Source organism: Ixodes scapularis, unplaced genomic scaffold (genome assembly GCF_016920785.2).
Source record: "Ixodes scapularis isolate PalLabHiFi unplaced genomic scaffold, ASM1692078v2 PGA_scaffold3__209_contigs__length_174095766, whole genome shotgun sequence".
NCBI classification, from domain to species: domain Eukaryota; kingdom Metazoa; phylum Arthropoda; class Arachnida; order Ixodida; family Ixodidae; genus Ixodes; species Ixodes scapularis.
Window position 1 is genome coordinate 96,276,034 of NW_024609868.1, and position 15,016 is coordinate 96,291,049.

Below are 15,016 nucleotides of genomic sequence, written 5' to 3' on the forward strand. Positions count from 1 at the left end.
GCAAATGAAAATTACAAATTTTTTTTCAAGATGAGAAAGGCAGCAACATGGCTGTTTTGCACTTTGTATATATCGATGTACATGAGTCCATAAATTGAATTTCACACTTTTGACTCGATGTATGTTGTGCCCTATGCTGTTCCATGTTTACTGTATTTTAGTACTAATTTATGCAAATCGTCATAAATGCAAATTTATGCATTTATGACGATGTGCTCATATGTAATCACGTATATTGACCTAGTTACAATGTGAAAACATGTTCTTTGTATGGATGCATCTATACACATACTCGAAGAGAATGCCTGATGCATCTTTCACTATGTATCATGTGTCTGACTTAACCTATACCAACAGTGTACTTCCCTAACCCCATTTACGTCATCCAGAAAAACTTGCAGATAAAATAAAAGTTTGGAGTTCACATGCCAAACTAGTGAAGGGTATCTGGCACATCCCAGCCAAAGGACTAAAGATTAATTTAATTCACCTTGGCATCTTCTGTAACGTATGTCCTAAATTTCAGTAAGGCGGCATCTTCACCGCAATATATCTCGGCCATATTGCAGGCACCTAAGTCAGGGTTTAACCACAGTATAGCTCAGGTTCTGTAACCTGGCGCCTCAGAGCCATCCTATGTACACTATGTCAAAGGCAATATTTCTCCATTCACAAAACTCTTTGTTGGTTTCGCAATATTAAAAAGTATTTGTTTAGCTTTCCAAGTTCTAAAAAAAGACACCAACTATATTATCTTTCGACAAAAACCCCGAGACTGGGACAAAAAGGGACGGACAAACACAAAGTCTTTGAGACTTTGTGTTTGTCCGTCCCTTTTTGTCCCAGTCTCGGGGTTTTTGTCGAAATGTTTAACCACCACCAGCTCGTTTGCGCCCTTACCTTTTGTTCACTATATTATCTTCCTTAATAAAAGTGTTACAGCTCAAAGTTGCAAAGCACGGCTCGCTTGAAAGGCTCAAGTTGCTCGCATTCAAGTTTCCATTTGAACCGATGTTATAGAAAGAAGCTTCACGTGATTACGACAGTGTGGCACAAATTACATTCTTCATGCTACTGGTCCCAGTGATTAAACTGAAAGAACTTGCTCTTGATGGCAACGAAAGATGTCCTGCACACCTCGAGAAGGCTATAGTAATCTAATCTCTAATCTTATCTGATCATGCCATTATAAAGAGCTTTTTGTTGTTCTATGGGAAAATGCATCCCGTTTCAAGGCATGCTAATTAAACAAATAATTAGAACCTTTTTATAGTTAAGTAAATTTACAAACATGATTTTATTATATATGTGTATTTTTATTGTATCAGATCAGAACATAAATGTGTGTACCACTAACATTAAAAGCTTGCCACAACAACGGTTTGCCTTCAATAAAAGCTGCAGTGTTCTCGTAAAATGCCTATACAAACACTTCGAGCACAGATATTATAGCCGAGATGAAAAAAAAAATGACACTGACTAATACAGTAGTAAAGCGGTAATTCGAGATAGTTGGTACATCACTAAGATGAAACAGCGCACAAAACGTCGGAGAAAGAGAAAAGTAGTAAAACGAAAGAGCGCTGACTCCCAACTAATTTATTTAGAAAGAGGAGAAAAAAAGAGGTAAAACGTGGGGTTCTCTTTTCGTGGCTTCTTTTACTTCCTTTTCTCCTCTTTCTAAATAAATTAGACGGGAGTCAGCGCTCTTTCGATTTACTACTTTCTCTTCCTTTGACGTTTTGTGCGCTGTTTTATCTTTCTGACTAATACAGTATGAAAAAATTTCGGTAAGTTGTAATATCGCTACAGACTGATACAGTAAAAAATACTTGGATAAAACCTTTTTTTTCTTTTTTTTTTAATTTCCATCATTCTAATATGCTTTTTCTTGTATCTGCCTCCACAGGATCTATTATGTGAGTTGTAGAGTAAGAGAAATAAAGCAAAATGGCACTACTCACCCTACTGCCTGGCAAAGGCCTGAGCGTCTTGATTGCTTGTTGAACCTCATCCTTTTCTTCATAGTACAGGTAGCTCTTGAATTTCACCAATGGCTGAAAGGGGCGCAAGTGCAACATCACAAATAAGGAACTCCTCCAAACTGCTTCATAGAAGTGTGTGCAGGTAATAAATAAACGCTTAACAGAATATAAATAACGCCAAAAACAGCATGCGCTCGCACACTACCAGATGAGTCAAAGGGATTGTTGGTTGTTCGAAGGGACCGCACAAATCAATCTCTCGACACAGCAATAAAAAATGTTCTTTTTCTAAAGGAACATGTATATTAAAAAACATTTTACCCCAAAATTACATTTTTTTTTAGCAATATTTACCCTGCTAGACTTGATTTAGGTGCAGACGGTGTAGGTCGCAGCCCGCTAAGCCCCGTCCCGTGCTTACAAGGTGCTTACAGCTCTCATTGGCTCGAGAGATGACTGACGTGTGAAGGGTTGGTTGTAAATTTGTATCACCATGAGGTAACACTAGTCCTTTAAACGACTATGGTATATTTTTATGTTTGAGAAACAAAGAAATCTAGATAGAGTTATTGTTGTTTTAAAAATATCCCAAGATTGCCTTTCCACTCAAGTTTCAAACAATAACAAACATGGCAGCCGGCAACTGAGGAGTGCTGAACACGCATAGCTCGTCGAGCTCGTCAATTTTGGTGAGTGCGGGTCACTTCTCAGTTTACGGAGGAGTTTAGAGGAAGATCTCATCAACTGACATAGTTTGCAGTAAACAATTGTGGCAAGGACACGCCTTCAGAGGCACTGTGCAGATGCTTGATTTCGTAGCGGGACTGGCCTAAGCCAAGCATCTCACATTCACTATTTTGATCAATCTGGCTCTATTTCTTCCTTTGCCCATGTTGATGCTGAATAAAGATGTTGGTTCCCGTAAAAGTGGCCCCGCTGCTCTGTGAATTGTGCAACCATCATGACTGCGACCATGGTTTCAATAGCGAGAAGATACCTACACAGGTAAGAATTTGCGAGCCAATTGGCTAAAGGCAATCGAGCGTTCGGCTCGCATAAGGTTAGTTCAGGTATGTTCCCATCATTTCGCTTCGAAAGGCAAGTCTTAGGTTTTGCAGTGCACCTGGCCTGTCAAAGCAAATAATTTTAGGTCACGTTTTAATTGTGCGTCATGACACTCTCTCACCTTGCTCGCGGATGCCATGTGCGAAAAAAATAACAACATAAAAGCTCAAAATGACAGCATATTTATTTTGTTGCTTTTACTAGTCCTCTCAGTCGCTTTTTACTGCATATCAACAGAGGCTGACAGTCGCTTGTATTGGACCGTCGCTTGCGCATGACGGAATGCTAGAACGCCACTTTCATGGTCGAGTCTTGCAAGCACTCTTAACTTTTTTATTATAATAATAATAATATAATAAGAGTTTATTTCCATTACACCTAATGGTGGAGCCAAGAAAAAAATGACCGCATCTCCACAGGGTGAATGATGTTGATTGGGGGGAAGTTCTGGTGGCGGTGATGATGATACTGATTTTATTGTTCATAGGTAGTGCTGATAATGCTGATATTTTTTTTATTGCTCATAGGTAATGCTGAGTTCCGGGTTGCTTTTCAACTTCATTATTACTGCTTTATGGTTGGTGAAATGCAGAGCCAGTGGTTCTTCTAGCGGATCAGCTTGGATCCGCTAGAAGCCGTGCAAACGCATCTCCACCGCTTAAGTCAACGGTCCATGTCAGAAAGAGAATGTGTAGTATGGAAGGTGGTTATATACGCATTTGAGCATTTGACCACAGCGCCCTCTCGTCTATAAACGTTGAGCCAATGCATGCAAAGTTTAACGTGATTATATACGCATTTGACCGCAGCGCCCTCTCCTGTATAGACGTTGAGCGGCTACATGCAACGTTTTATCCATGACAGAAACCTCAGCTCTTGAGTTACTGCCACATCTCAGAGCCCCCTACTCGTCCCGCAGTCGTGGCTGAGTGGTTAAGGCGATGGACTAGAAATCCATTGGGGTCTCCCCGCACAGGTTCGAATCCTGTCGACTGCGCAAACATTTTTTTCTTTTTATGTGAGCCCGGACACCGTCCGGACAGACGGATGGACGGACGGACAAGGCTAGACCCTGAGGAGCTTTGCCCCTAAAAGCCGCGCTACATGGCTTGACGAGTTATCAGCCCCAGTACATTCTGCAGAAGCTTTGGAAATATCGATATCCAAACAAAATCGTGCGTAATCACAATGAATACAAAAAAAACAAGAAAATAGAAAACGTCACTGAGCACCATATTAGTAGACATTCGCAAATCAACACAAAACATATGTTTAAACTGAGAAGAAAAGGAAAAAAAAAAAAAACTAATCTTATCACATCAACCCATATATGCAAAATCATGCATGACAGAGTGCAATTCAACCAGAATTAATCTATCTATAAACACACCTTCAGAAAGAAATACATTTAGAAGCTTTCGGGTTCAGTATGCTAACATTTCCTTTCCAGTGTTTAGCCGACATGTTGGTACATGCCAGTAATCTGGATTACGAATTTGGTATGGTATGATATATCGTTGCAAACCAGACAATCCTACCAGGGACGAAGTGTTATAGAGAAATTCTGTTTTAAGTTTTTGTGGATAGCCTATAGTTATAAAGATTGTGAATACTGAGTATATTATAAGTTTTGAACAGTTTTTTCGTGTGCGAAAGATAAGGTATGTTTGCAATTACTCGCAACATTCTTATGTGAAGCAGGTGCACTTTCTCAAGATTAATTGCAGTGATAGTATTCCAGAACAATAAACAATAATTGAAATGGAAATAAAATAATGATTTGTATAATATTTTAACAGACATAGGAAGTATATACCGATTCCGACATAAAATAACCACAGTTCTTGATAATTTTCTATTGAAATGTTCAATATGGTTATCCCAGGACATATTCTGAGCAAATACTACTCCATGTGTTTTGAAATTATCCGTTAAATCAATTTTACCGAGTCTAAAGTAATGGTGATTATTTGAGGGAGAATTTTATGCTTAGATTGAAATAGTACGGCTTTAGTTTCACTTGTGTTTATTGTTAAAGCATTCTTTTCTGTCCCTACCGATATCTGGCCAAACAATAGGTTCACTTTTGACACGAGCTTGTCAGGATTGTCCGCAGCATACAGAAGTGCTGTACCGTCAGCATATATTATCAGTTTAGTTGTTTGCTTCACAATGTCATTTACATACGTATACGTTAAAGAGAAAAGGGCCTAGGATACTTCCTTGTGGTACTCCAGAGCAGAGGTCGGCATTTTAGGTCGCCCTCACTCACCCTCACCCTCACAGCCACACTCACCTAAGCCCCTCACTCACCCTCACCCTCACAGCTACACTCACCTTCAGCCCCTCACTCACCCTCACCTTCACAGTCACACTCACCTTCAGCCCTTCACTTACCCTCACTGAACCTCACGGCCCTCACGCACTCACGCCCCTCACCGCCCTCACGGAACTCACGCCCCTCACTCACTCATGGCCCTCAAGACACTCACCGCCCTCACGGCCCTCACGGCCCTCACGCACTCATAGCCCTCACGCCACTCACCGCCCTCACGGCCCTCACAGCCCTCACGCCACTCACCGCCCTCACGGCCCTCACGGCCCTCACCGCCCTCATGCCACTCACCGCCCTCACGCCACTCACCGCCCTCACGCCACTCACCGCCCTCACGCCACTCACCGCCCTCACGCCACTCACCGCCCTCACGCCACTCACCACCCTCACGCCACTCACCGCCCTCACGCCCCTCACCGCCCATGCGGCCCTCACACCCCTCACGCCCCTCACGCACTCATGGCCCTCACGCCACTCAGGCCAGCTTCAGATGGGGCAATTTCGCCCAGAAACTTTACGTCGCAACACCAGCAACACGGGCCGCCCGCGATCACACGCAGCAACCAATTGCTGCAATTTGCCATCGTCATCATAAAATTTTATTTTTCTTGCACTATTTAGACACAATTACGCGTTATAAACGTGTTTTTATGCATTTAAACCTCGTTAAGAATACTAATGCACCTTTCTGAAACAGTTTATTTCCAAAAAAACGATCGATTTCAAACCAGAACCAAGTCATTCGGTGTCGTCATCACCGGCACGAGGTATCACGTGAAAATTTTGCGTCCCTGATTGGATGCAGCCGCTTCAAAGGTATTCGAATTGCTCCGAGTTGCTTGCTTATTTCGAGCCGGACCCGATCTCAGCAATTCGTGTCGATCTAGGGAAAGCTAGAGAACAACCCGCCATTAACACCAAAATTGCTGAGAAACATGCTCGATCTGAAGGGGGCCTCACGCACTCACCGCCCTCACGCACTCATGGCCCTAACACACCTCATGCACTCACCGCCCTCACACACCTCATGCACTCACCGCCCTCACGGCCCTCACGCCTCTCATGCCACTCACTGCCCTCACGCACTCACTGCCCTCACGCACTCACCGCCCTCACACCACTCACCGCCCTCAAACCACTCACGCACTCATGGCCCTCACGCCTCTCACGCCCTCATGGCCCTCACCGCCCTCACGGCCCTCACCGCCATCACGGCCCTCACCGCCCTCACGGCCCTCACCGCCCTCACAGCCCTCACTCACCCTCACACTCATGAATTTTCCTGGTTCAGAAACTCACTCACCCTCACCTCACCTGTGAAGATGAGGGTGAGTGAGGGTGAGTGAGGGCCCTCATGAGTGAGGTTTGCCGAGGTATGCTCCAGAGACCATGGATTTTATACTGGATGAGAAATTATTACAGCACACATATTGTTTGAGATTTTCGAGATATGATTGCAATAAAAGAAGGTCTTGCCAGCGTACTCCATAACATTCAAGTTTTTGTGATAAGAGCTAGTTGTTCAAATAATCAAAAGCTTTCGTAAAGTCAATATAAATTCCCAAAACTAGTTTGCTATCAGCTAGATTATGTAAAATGAATTCCTTTTCTTCAAGTAAAGCAAGCTCAGTGGAACGATGCTTTCAAAATCCAAACTGGGATTTTGTAATTAGCTGATGCTTATCGAAAAATTTTGAGAGCCATATATTAATAAGTGTTTTTAGCCCTTTTGAAAAAAAAGCAGGCAGTATGGAAACTGGTCTATAATAATTTATATAATTTTTATCGCCTTTCTTACGCAGTACAGAAACTTTTGCTATTTGCATACACTCAGGGATAAGTTAAATATATAAGTCAAATAAGGCATAATTACATCTAAAACATATTTCACGGGTCTAATCTGCATATCATCTAGTATGTCCCTGGTACGAGTATTATTTAAATTCATGATTGCTTTAAGAACCTCGGAATCGTCAACCAGATCCAAAAAGATTGAATTTGCACTTCTCTTTTTAATATACCTACAAGCATCATCATCACAATTTATATTCACTAAATTTACAAAATGGTCATTAAACATTATTTCTTTTCTGTTTATATACAGCCTCCCTAGGTGTTCATTTTTTTGACTACCCCATAAAATCATATTCACTTTTTTCCAAGTGACCTCAACATTTCCAATTGTCGAGTTAAAACTGTTATGATAATAATGTTCCCTAGCTTTTTCGAATTCTTTTTGACAGCTGGTTTCAGTGATGTGATTGGCCTTAGCCATTTTGGAGCACCTTTTGGAGCAGCCCAAACAGTGTTTTGGAGCAGCAAAATTAGCTTTTAGAGCAGCCAAGACACTGTCTTGGAGCAGCAAAATTGGCTTTTGGAGCAGCCAAGACACTGTCTTGGAGCAGCCAAGACACTGTCTTGGAGCAGCAAAAGTGGCTTTTGGAGCAGATATTCTTAGAAAAATATTAAAAAAAAATAATATTCGTTTTCAGTGCTGGACAAAGGAAGGGCACTTTGTGTTGTGTTGTGACGGAACTCGCTGCTTGTGTTTTACTGCTGAGACATCCCTCAAATGTACAGTGCTGTAAACGTTGCCAAACAATTCCGAAAAAAAACAAAAAAAAAACGCTTGTTTCCGTTTTATTGGTTCTCGACGTGCCAGATTTTCGTCAAAAGTAAGCAAACGTAAAACAATAGATTGCAAGCGTCCCGGCTGGGGTTTCTGTCCTGCAATCAGCAGGCTTGCAGTTGTACGTGCTTCGTCACGCGAGCAGAGACAACGGCTGTTCAATCGAAACCGAAACAATGCCACTCCGCTCCGTCGCCAACTGGTTCCCAAAATGGTATGCAAAAAGTAATTGTCCAGCATACGACAAAAAACAATCCAGCGGCGCGTGCTTGCCAGGCCGGCAGGCAAGGTACAAACTGAACACGCAGAAAAAAAAATTTGAGCGCATCGAAGCATGACACGGCGAGCCAGGGTCAAAAAGTTCTTGGAGCGCAATGTGTAACGACTGAACTCGAGACAAACAAGCGCAATTTGCGGGTTCAGCGTGCAGACATCGCCTTCTTTGCTTTGGCTCACTTCTCTTCACCATCTTCCTTTCACGGCAGATTTTTCACGTACCGGCAGAAATCCCTCTCAGAAAAAAAAAAAAAAAAAAAAAAAAAAAAAAGCCCGGAGAAACCTAGGTTATCCATACTTCGACACAGCAGTCTGAGTTAAAGAAGAATTTTTGTAGTAGCGTATGATTTAAACAAGGGCAGGAATGTCGATGAACAAATTTAGAAAGCGCCACATCTGCAGCAACGTGGGGACGGCAACACCCGACGTTGCGCGGCCACAATTGCGCGCTTCAGCTCACGAAGTAACTCCCGCCGCGCAAAAACGTGGTTTTGTTTCATAGCATGACGGCATGGCTGGCACCCAGCACACTAGCGTCGGTGCGTCACACACGCCCGCGTCTATCATTGAAAATATTTAAAAAAGACGTGAGACGAAATACCCCAAACGACGAGAGCGCGAAACGCGAGACGGCGCAAAAAACCATGCAAGGCCGGATGGACGATTGATGCAGGGTACTTTGTGTCGGGCGGCCGCTTGCGCCACCTAGCTCGAGCATGCTCAATTACGGTTCTCACTTCAGTTTCGTTTTTGAAAGGTGGCCGAAATTTGTCCTTTGGCACAGGCTTGGCGCAAAATACCCATATTTTCGCAAGATGTAGCAGGATGTAGCAGGGTTAGCCCCTTGGCGCAGTTTGGCGCAATTGGCGCAGCAATCACATCACTGTGGTTTCTATAACACTTGAACTTTTTTAAATCCTCTTGATTTCTAGTTTGTTAAAGTTATGAAATAGCCAATTTTTTATAATAATTTTGGATAGAAGGCTTGGGGTAACCCACGGCTTTCAAATTCTATGCAACGATTTGAATATCTTATAGGGGAAATCCTTCGCATAGATCGTCTGAAACCTATTCCAAAAAGTGTTATATGCTATATTCGGATCAGTCTCTGTTAGAACATCATTCCAACTCACACTTACAATACCGTTGCAAAACATATCAAGATTGTCAGGCGTTATGTTTTGAAATTGTCTTAATAACCGAATGTCTCGTTTTTGGTGAAGAGCTTCTTCTATGCAAATAAATATTGGGAGATGATTGCCGATATGGGTGCTAAATATTCCTCCTTTTAGACGTGTATTATCAATATTTGTAATGAAAAGGTCTATTAGAGTTTCTGTGTGAACAGTGAATCGTGTTGGTCTGGTTATCGTATTAAGATATTTGTATGTGGCAAGTAATACTTCAAACTTATTTTAAGGTGTGCTATCAACTAGCATATTGATATTGTATTAGGGGGCGAAATAGCAGACGGCCGAGGGCAAAAACGGACGCCAATGGGCAGCGTTCATGTCCGCATCCTTCGGGCATAGCAGATGATGATACAGTCGAGCTCGGCTATATCACATATCACACCCAGGTATTTCGAATTGTTGCTTATATCGAACAGTCCAAACATCCCCTCGAAAATCACATGTAATGTATAGGAGCATTGTCTTTTTGTATCGAATTCCCATGGACTCCCATGGCGGGGACACTCAATACAGCGAACGAAGCATGACCCTTCGCTTCTCCCGAGGTTAGGTTGCACCCGCTGAGGAGAAGCTCGCGTTGCCGGGCTGGCAGACCGCCAAGCCAGCATACGTGCACGGGGATACTCAACAAAAAAGCAGTTGTAAAAAAAAAAAGAGCAACGGAAAAAAAATGTGGAGGATGGCAAAAGCAAAGGGAAGGGCACGCGCGCATGTAGGGAGGGCAGGGAGTGCTCCTTAGCCCCAAAATAAAATAAGCAAAAAAAAAAAAAAAAGTCTTCCTCAAGTCGAGTGTGTCGACAACAGTTGAGCTATAGCCTCCTCTATACGGAGAAAGCCTGGCACATCGACGACAGAGCTATAGGGTGTGCGGCTGCAGGAAAAAGGAGAGGAGGAGCGCGCCCAACAATGACCAATATGGTAGCGCAGAGCAGAAAGGGCAGAGATAGTGTGCAAGCGCTTGGGTCATGAGCGGCCGCTCCCCGAACCACGTTTGTTTTCGTGTTTTCGTCACCGTCGTTTTCGTACTCCGGGAGAAACGGTCGCGGCGATTCCAAAGGCTCTGGCAACAATCAATGTACCATGCCGGTGGCGTCAGTGGAGTTGTCGGCGTGCAAGCGGAGTGCATCGTCGTCGGACCATCGTATCGTGCCGCGGAAGGACCATGCCGTTTTGACTAAACGAAACCGACGGCCGCGATCGGCTCTCCTCTCCACGATACCGAAAAGAAAAGAGAAAAAAAAAAGTTTCTGCATTTCGCCGCTCACTCTTGTGTGGCGCTAGCAGGCAATCTTCCCTCCGCTCCCGTTTAACCGCCCCTCCTTTCCCATTTATGGTGGCTGTCTTTTCTCACGACACGCCAGGCTTTCTCCGTATAGAGGAGGCTATGGTTGAGCAATTACACTTTGAACGCCTTATCTTCGTTTACCTTTTTCTTTCACCGTTCTTGCTTTGCGCGTTTTTTTTTGTTTTTTTTTGCCTTTTTTTTTTTTGTTGCTTGAATTTAGTGAGTTTCCTTTTTTGTTTTAAATTATTCTATGAATTGAGTGTTTTTTGTTTGTTTTTATACGCTTGCTTTTTCCGTTCTTTCATTTTTTTTTTAATTCATGTTTTGTCGCTGGTGCTGTGCGGTGGTCGCGCGCGCGTAAACGATCGCAAACATTGTCGCGCAAACGCGGCGGTGTTTGTAATCTTTACCAGCTAAGCTCTACTGTATTTAGTGGCTCTTAGTGGCTCTATTTGGTAAGGTCCCGTTTGTCGCGCCTTTGGTATTAGCAGAGAAGTGCGGAAATTTCAACTGGAGCTTAAGTTAACATATTTTTGTATCGTTTCGTCAGCCTTGTCGGTCGTGTTCACTCGGACGCTTCTTTTTCAAAAATATGGTCGTTCGTTAGAGCTATCGCTGTATGAGTGATGTTTTGGGGTTTTTGCAGTGTCCCGCCTATTGCTCCAGCCTTGTTTTGTGAGCTCCAAATTTCAGTTCAGCATCCCCCTAATGGTGAGAGGACATGCAAGTTAGGTTGGACAACGGTAGAAAGGCCTAGGATTTGAATACATTTACTATACTCCATGTTACACTATAATAAACCGCAAAGGACATCTCAGCCATCCTAGACAACCAAAGGCTCCGAACGAATCACACGACTACGTGGCACGTGCATCGCTGCACCCCTTTAAGAGGTCACTCGATGCTCGTGGCGTTTGCCGCAGTCCGTCGTACGACGAAGCAGGCGAGAATCTGACTGCACAGAGTGAGGGAAAGCAGCACCCACCCTGTCCTTGAAGGCGTCGGGCAGAATGAGCCGCCCCTCCTTCTCCTTGCTCCGAGGCAGCTGGATGAGAAAGCCCAGGGTATCTCCCGCCCCGTAGCCCTCGTCACTGTAGTGGTAGCCCCTGCTCTCGTGAAACCGGGTGCCCTTCCGGGAGCGCCAAGAGTAGCCGAACCGGTCGTAGCCGAGGGGCGCCTGCAGGTTGGCTGCGGAGACGATCGGGAGGGACCAAGGTAAAAACCCTAAGCGACACAACTGCACGAAAATCCTTAATAGTATTAACTCACTTGTAAAACAGACTGCAGGCAGTTGCATGGCCCGACAGGGCGCTACGAGTAGTATAATATAGTCGTTGACAAAACGAAAACGGCAGGGCGTACCTCGTGAGCACCCGGCCTCCAGCACACGCTCCATACCTTCCATTGTGCTTTAGCTGCACAAGCTTGCTCTCGAAGTGCACAAAATGCCGAAGCACTGTCAAAGGTGGGAAGCTTGTGCTGGAGGCAGAACAACTGAACCTCCTCCCTGCCATTCTCGCTTTATCCAAATGTATAGTAACGCATGAAAGAAAAGCTACGTTGACTGCGTAACTGAAATACGGGCCACCCGGGGTATTGATACAATAAAAATATTGATGCAAAAAAATCTTTTTATCTCGTCCGCATAAAACTGTGGGCCTTTTTCAAAAGTGGGTGCCGCTGAGTGGCTCAGGACAAAAGCCGGCTTGAGAAGGTCAGATAATGCATTGTACGTACCCAATGCTTGGGACCAGCCAATGCGTGTGGCACTGTTTTCGGGCATGTCTTCTATGCTGACTTCAAAGTACCAGCTGCCTTCCTCCACCCCTGCGAATTGCATTCTTATCACTTTGAGTGCTGCGTGCAACTAGCATATTGCGCAGGATTTTTTGTTTTCTTTTAAACATCTAAAACAGGCACTAGAAATAAAGACAGTTTCTAGAGGAGAATGTAATCAGCTGTGGCAGATGTCAGCATTCAAGTGTACTTTATTTATCTCAACATATATCGTCAACCCTCAGGGAGTCAATCTGGGAAAGAAGTTAAAAAATAGGTGATAAAGAAAAATACTAAGCAGCAACATTAAAAACACACCAGAAAAGAAACAATGTAAACATTCGGACTGATATAAAGTATTCTAAAAGCAAGTCGATACTCATAGCTTTACAAATACCCCCCTTGCAAAACCCCCAAAAATGTTACAAAAACAATGCTACACTCACAGTTTACCTAAGTACCATGTTTTTCGGTGTTTAAGTCACAGTTATTTTCCCAAATTTTTCTCAGTGCGTTTTATACAATGGTGTGACTTATGCAGGGTGTTTTTGGAAACACTGGCCAAATCACTTCTGCAAAAACTATGCATTGTACAGAAAAAAGCTTGATGTTGTAGTGGTCTTTGTCAAAGGGCCCATTAAAGGAAAGCAAAGGCAGTTTCACAACTGAGGAAAAAAAATGAAAGACGCTTATAAAGCTCTGTAATGCAAAATTAGAGAGCAGCTCTTAAAAAGGAGGAGGGGAGGTTATGACCCTCCTCGTCGTCCGTACCCTTTCCTCCTCCCCTCTTCTCTTTTTTCTCCTCCTCCTCCTCCTCCTCCTCCTCCTCCTCCTCCTCCTCCTCCTCCTCCTCCTCCTCCTCCTCCTCCTCCTCCTCCCTACACCCCCTCCTCCTCCTGCTACTCTGCATGTGACATCGATTTTCCCCCTAAATCTAGCGGAGACACTGAATTAGTTCATAGGTGATGTGACACCAAGTCATGTGTCATGTGAAGTCATTTCCCCTGCTAAATTTAGCAGAGACACTGAATTTGTTCATAGGTGACGTGACACCAAGTCATGTGTCATGTAAAGTCATTTCCTCTGCTAAATTTAGTGGGGAAACTGAATTGGTGTTGAGGTCATGTGACGTCAATTTTCCCGCTAATTTTAGCGGGAAATTGAATTGCTGTTGAGGTCATATGACGTCAATTTTCCTGCTAAATTTAGTAGGGAATGGAATTGCTGTTGCAGCCATGTAGCCAAATAGCAGGCTTCCAGTGGATCTTTTCTGTTAACCGCCTCATATTAGTGTTTTAGTTCTGGTTTCTTTTTTATATCGTTAAAGTGACCATATTTCCCGGACTGACTCTGCAACCAAAGATTGTTTTCTTTCGTTTTTAATCTACTCTGCTACTTAGTCATTTGGGAGAGGACGGCTTGTTGTAATAACTGGTCATGCAATTCATCATGCGACTTTCAAAGTGCAACTTGTCTTCAGGATGTCTAGCAAATTATTATTTTGAAATTCCCAGACTTTTCCAGGTTTTTCCCTTACAATTTCATTTGAAATTCCTTGACCGCTGTAGAGGCGGTTAAATATATAAGACCATTACAACACAAGACATTGAGCATTGAGCACTGTGAGGATCATTTTGCACGGAGTTAATCCAACTTGCATATTCCGAAATATTCGGGTTCGTCCAGTTTGGATTAAACAAGCACTTTCTTGCCATTGACATCGCTAGTGAAGAGGACACTTCCGGAAAGGAAACACGATGAAAACACGACGCTCAACCACACACGTCAATAACCGAATGGCAGCATGGCTGCCAGATGCACACTTTCGGATACTTTTGGTTTAAGGCTTGGATTGGATTGGAGTCTGCGGCTTTCCCATTTGCTACTAAATCTCGTAGCTCTAACTGGATCTAAGCTAGTGTCACGCCCTTAATCCAATCCAGTCCAAGGCTTGGACTGGATTTGTCGGCTGTTCCCTTTGTACCGTGTAGCACACACTACATCGGGTAAGCAGAGCGTGCACTCAGCTCTAAGCAGAATTTATTGCCTATTTTTCTGCCCCCAAGTCCTCAACTCTTTGCTCAGGGAACTCGATGGCATTTCCGGATCCTTTTCCCTGATTGGGCTCGCTTTTTGACAATTCTCTTGACAATTCCCAGATTTTTCCCGATAATTAAAATTTCCCTGACAATTCCCGGTTTCCCCGGTTGCTAGGCACCCTAATTTAAACACAAAACTATTTTTTTTTTATAGTTACTGACATTTTATGAGGTCACATACTTTTTGAACGCAAACATAAACTTTGGTAAATTTTCCTTCCATAGGAACATATTCCCTGCAGGAGTGCATTTTGGAGATCCAAAGCATGTGACATTCTGTTGTGAATTGAGATTTTTTTTTTACTTCCGCAATGTTCTTTGTACAAAGTTTGTGTGTCATGCAATGGTCCTTTGTGTTATAGAAATGAGATTG

At 43.5% G+C, this 15,016-nt stretch overlaps 1 protein-coding gene and 1 non-coding gene across 2 annotated transcripts in view; one reads left to right on the forward strand and one right to left on the reverse strand.

Annotated features, from left to right (window-relative positions):
- Positions 1-15,016, reverse strand: part of LOC8043103 (set1/Ash2 histone methyltransferase complex subunit ASH2) — a 58,566-nt gene that overhangs the window by 4,212 nt on the left and 39,338 nt on the right. Inside the window, exons 12-14 of the mRNA XM_029966856.4 lie at positions 12,506-12,595; positions 11,754-11,956; positions 1,965-2,057 (exon numbers count right to left, since the gene is read on the reverse strand). Coding sequence (XP_029822716.2) covers positions 1,965-2,057; positions 11,754-11,956; positions 12,506-12,595 — 386 coding nt within the window. The remainder of the gene's footprint in view (positions 1-1,964; positions 2,058-11,753; positions 11,957-12,505; positions 12,596-15,016) is intronic.
- On the forward strand, positions 3,966-4,047 carry Trnas-aga. The gene has a single exon. It is a non-coding gene; the product is annotated as a tRNA-Ser (tRNA).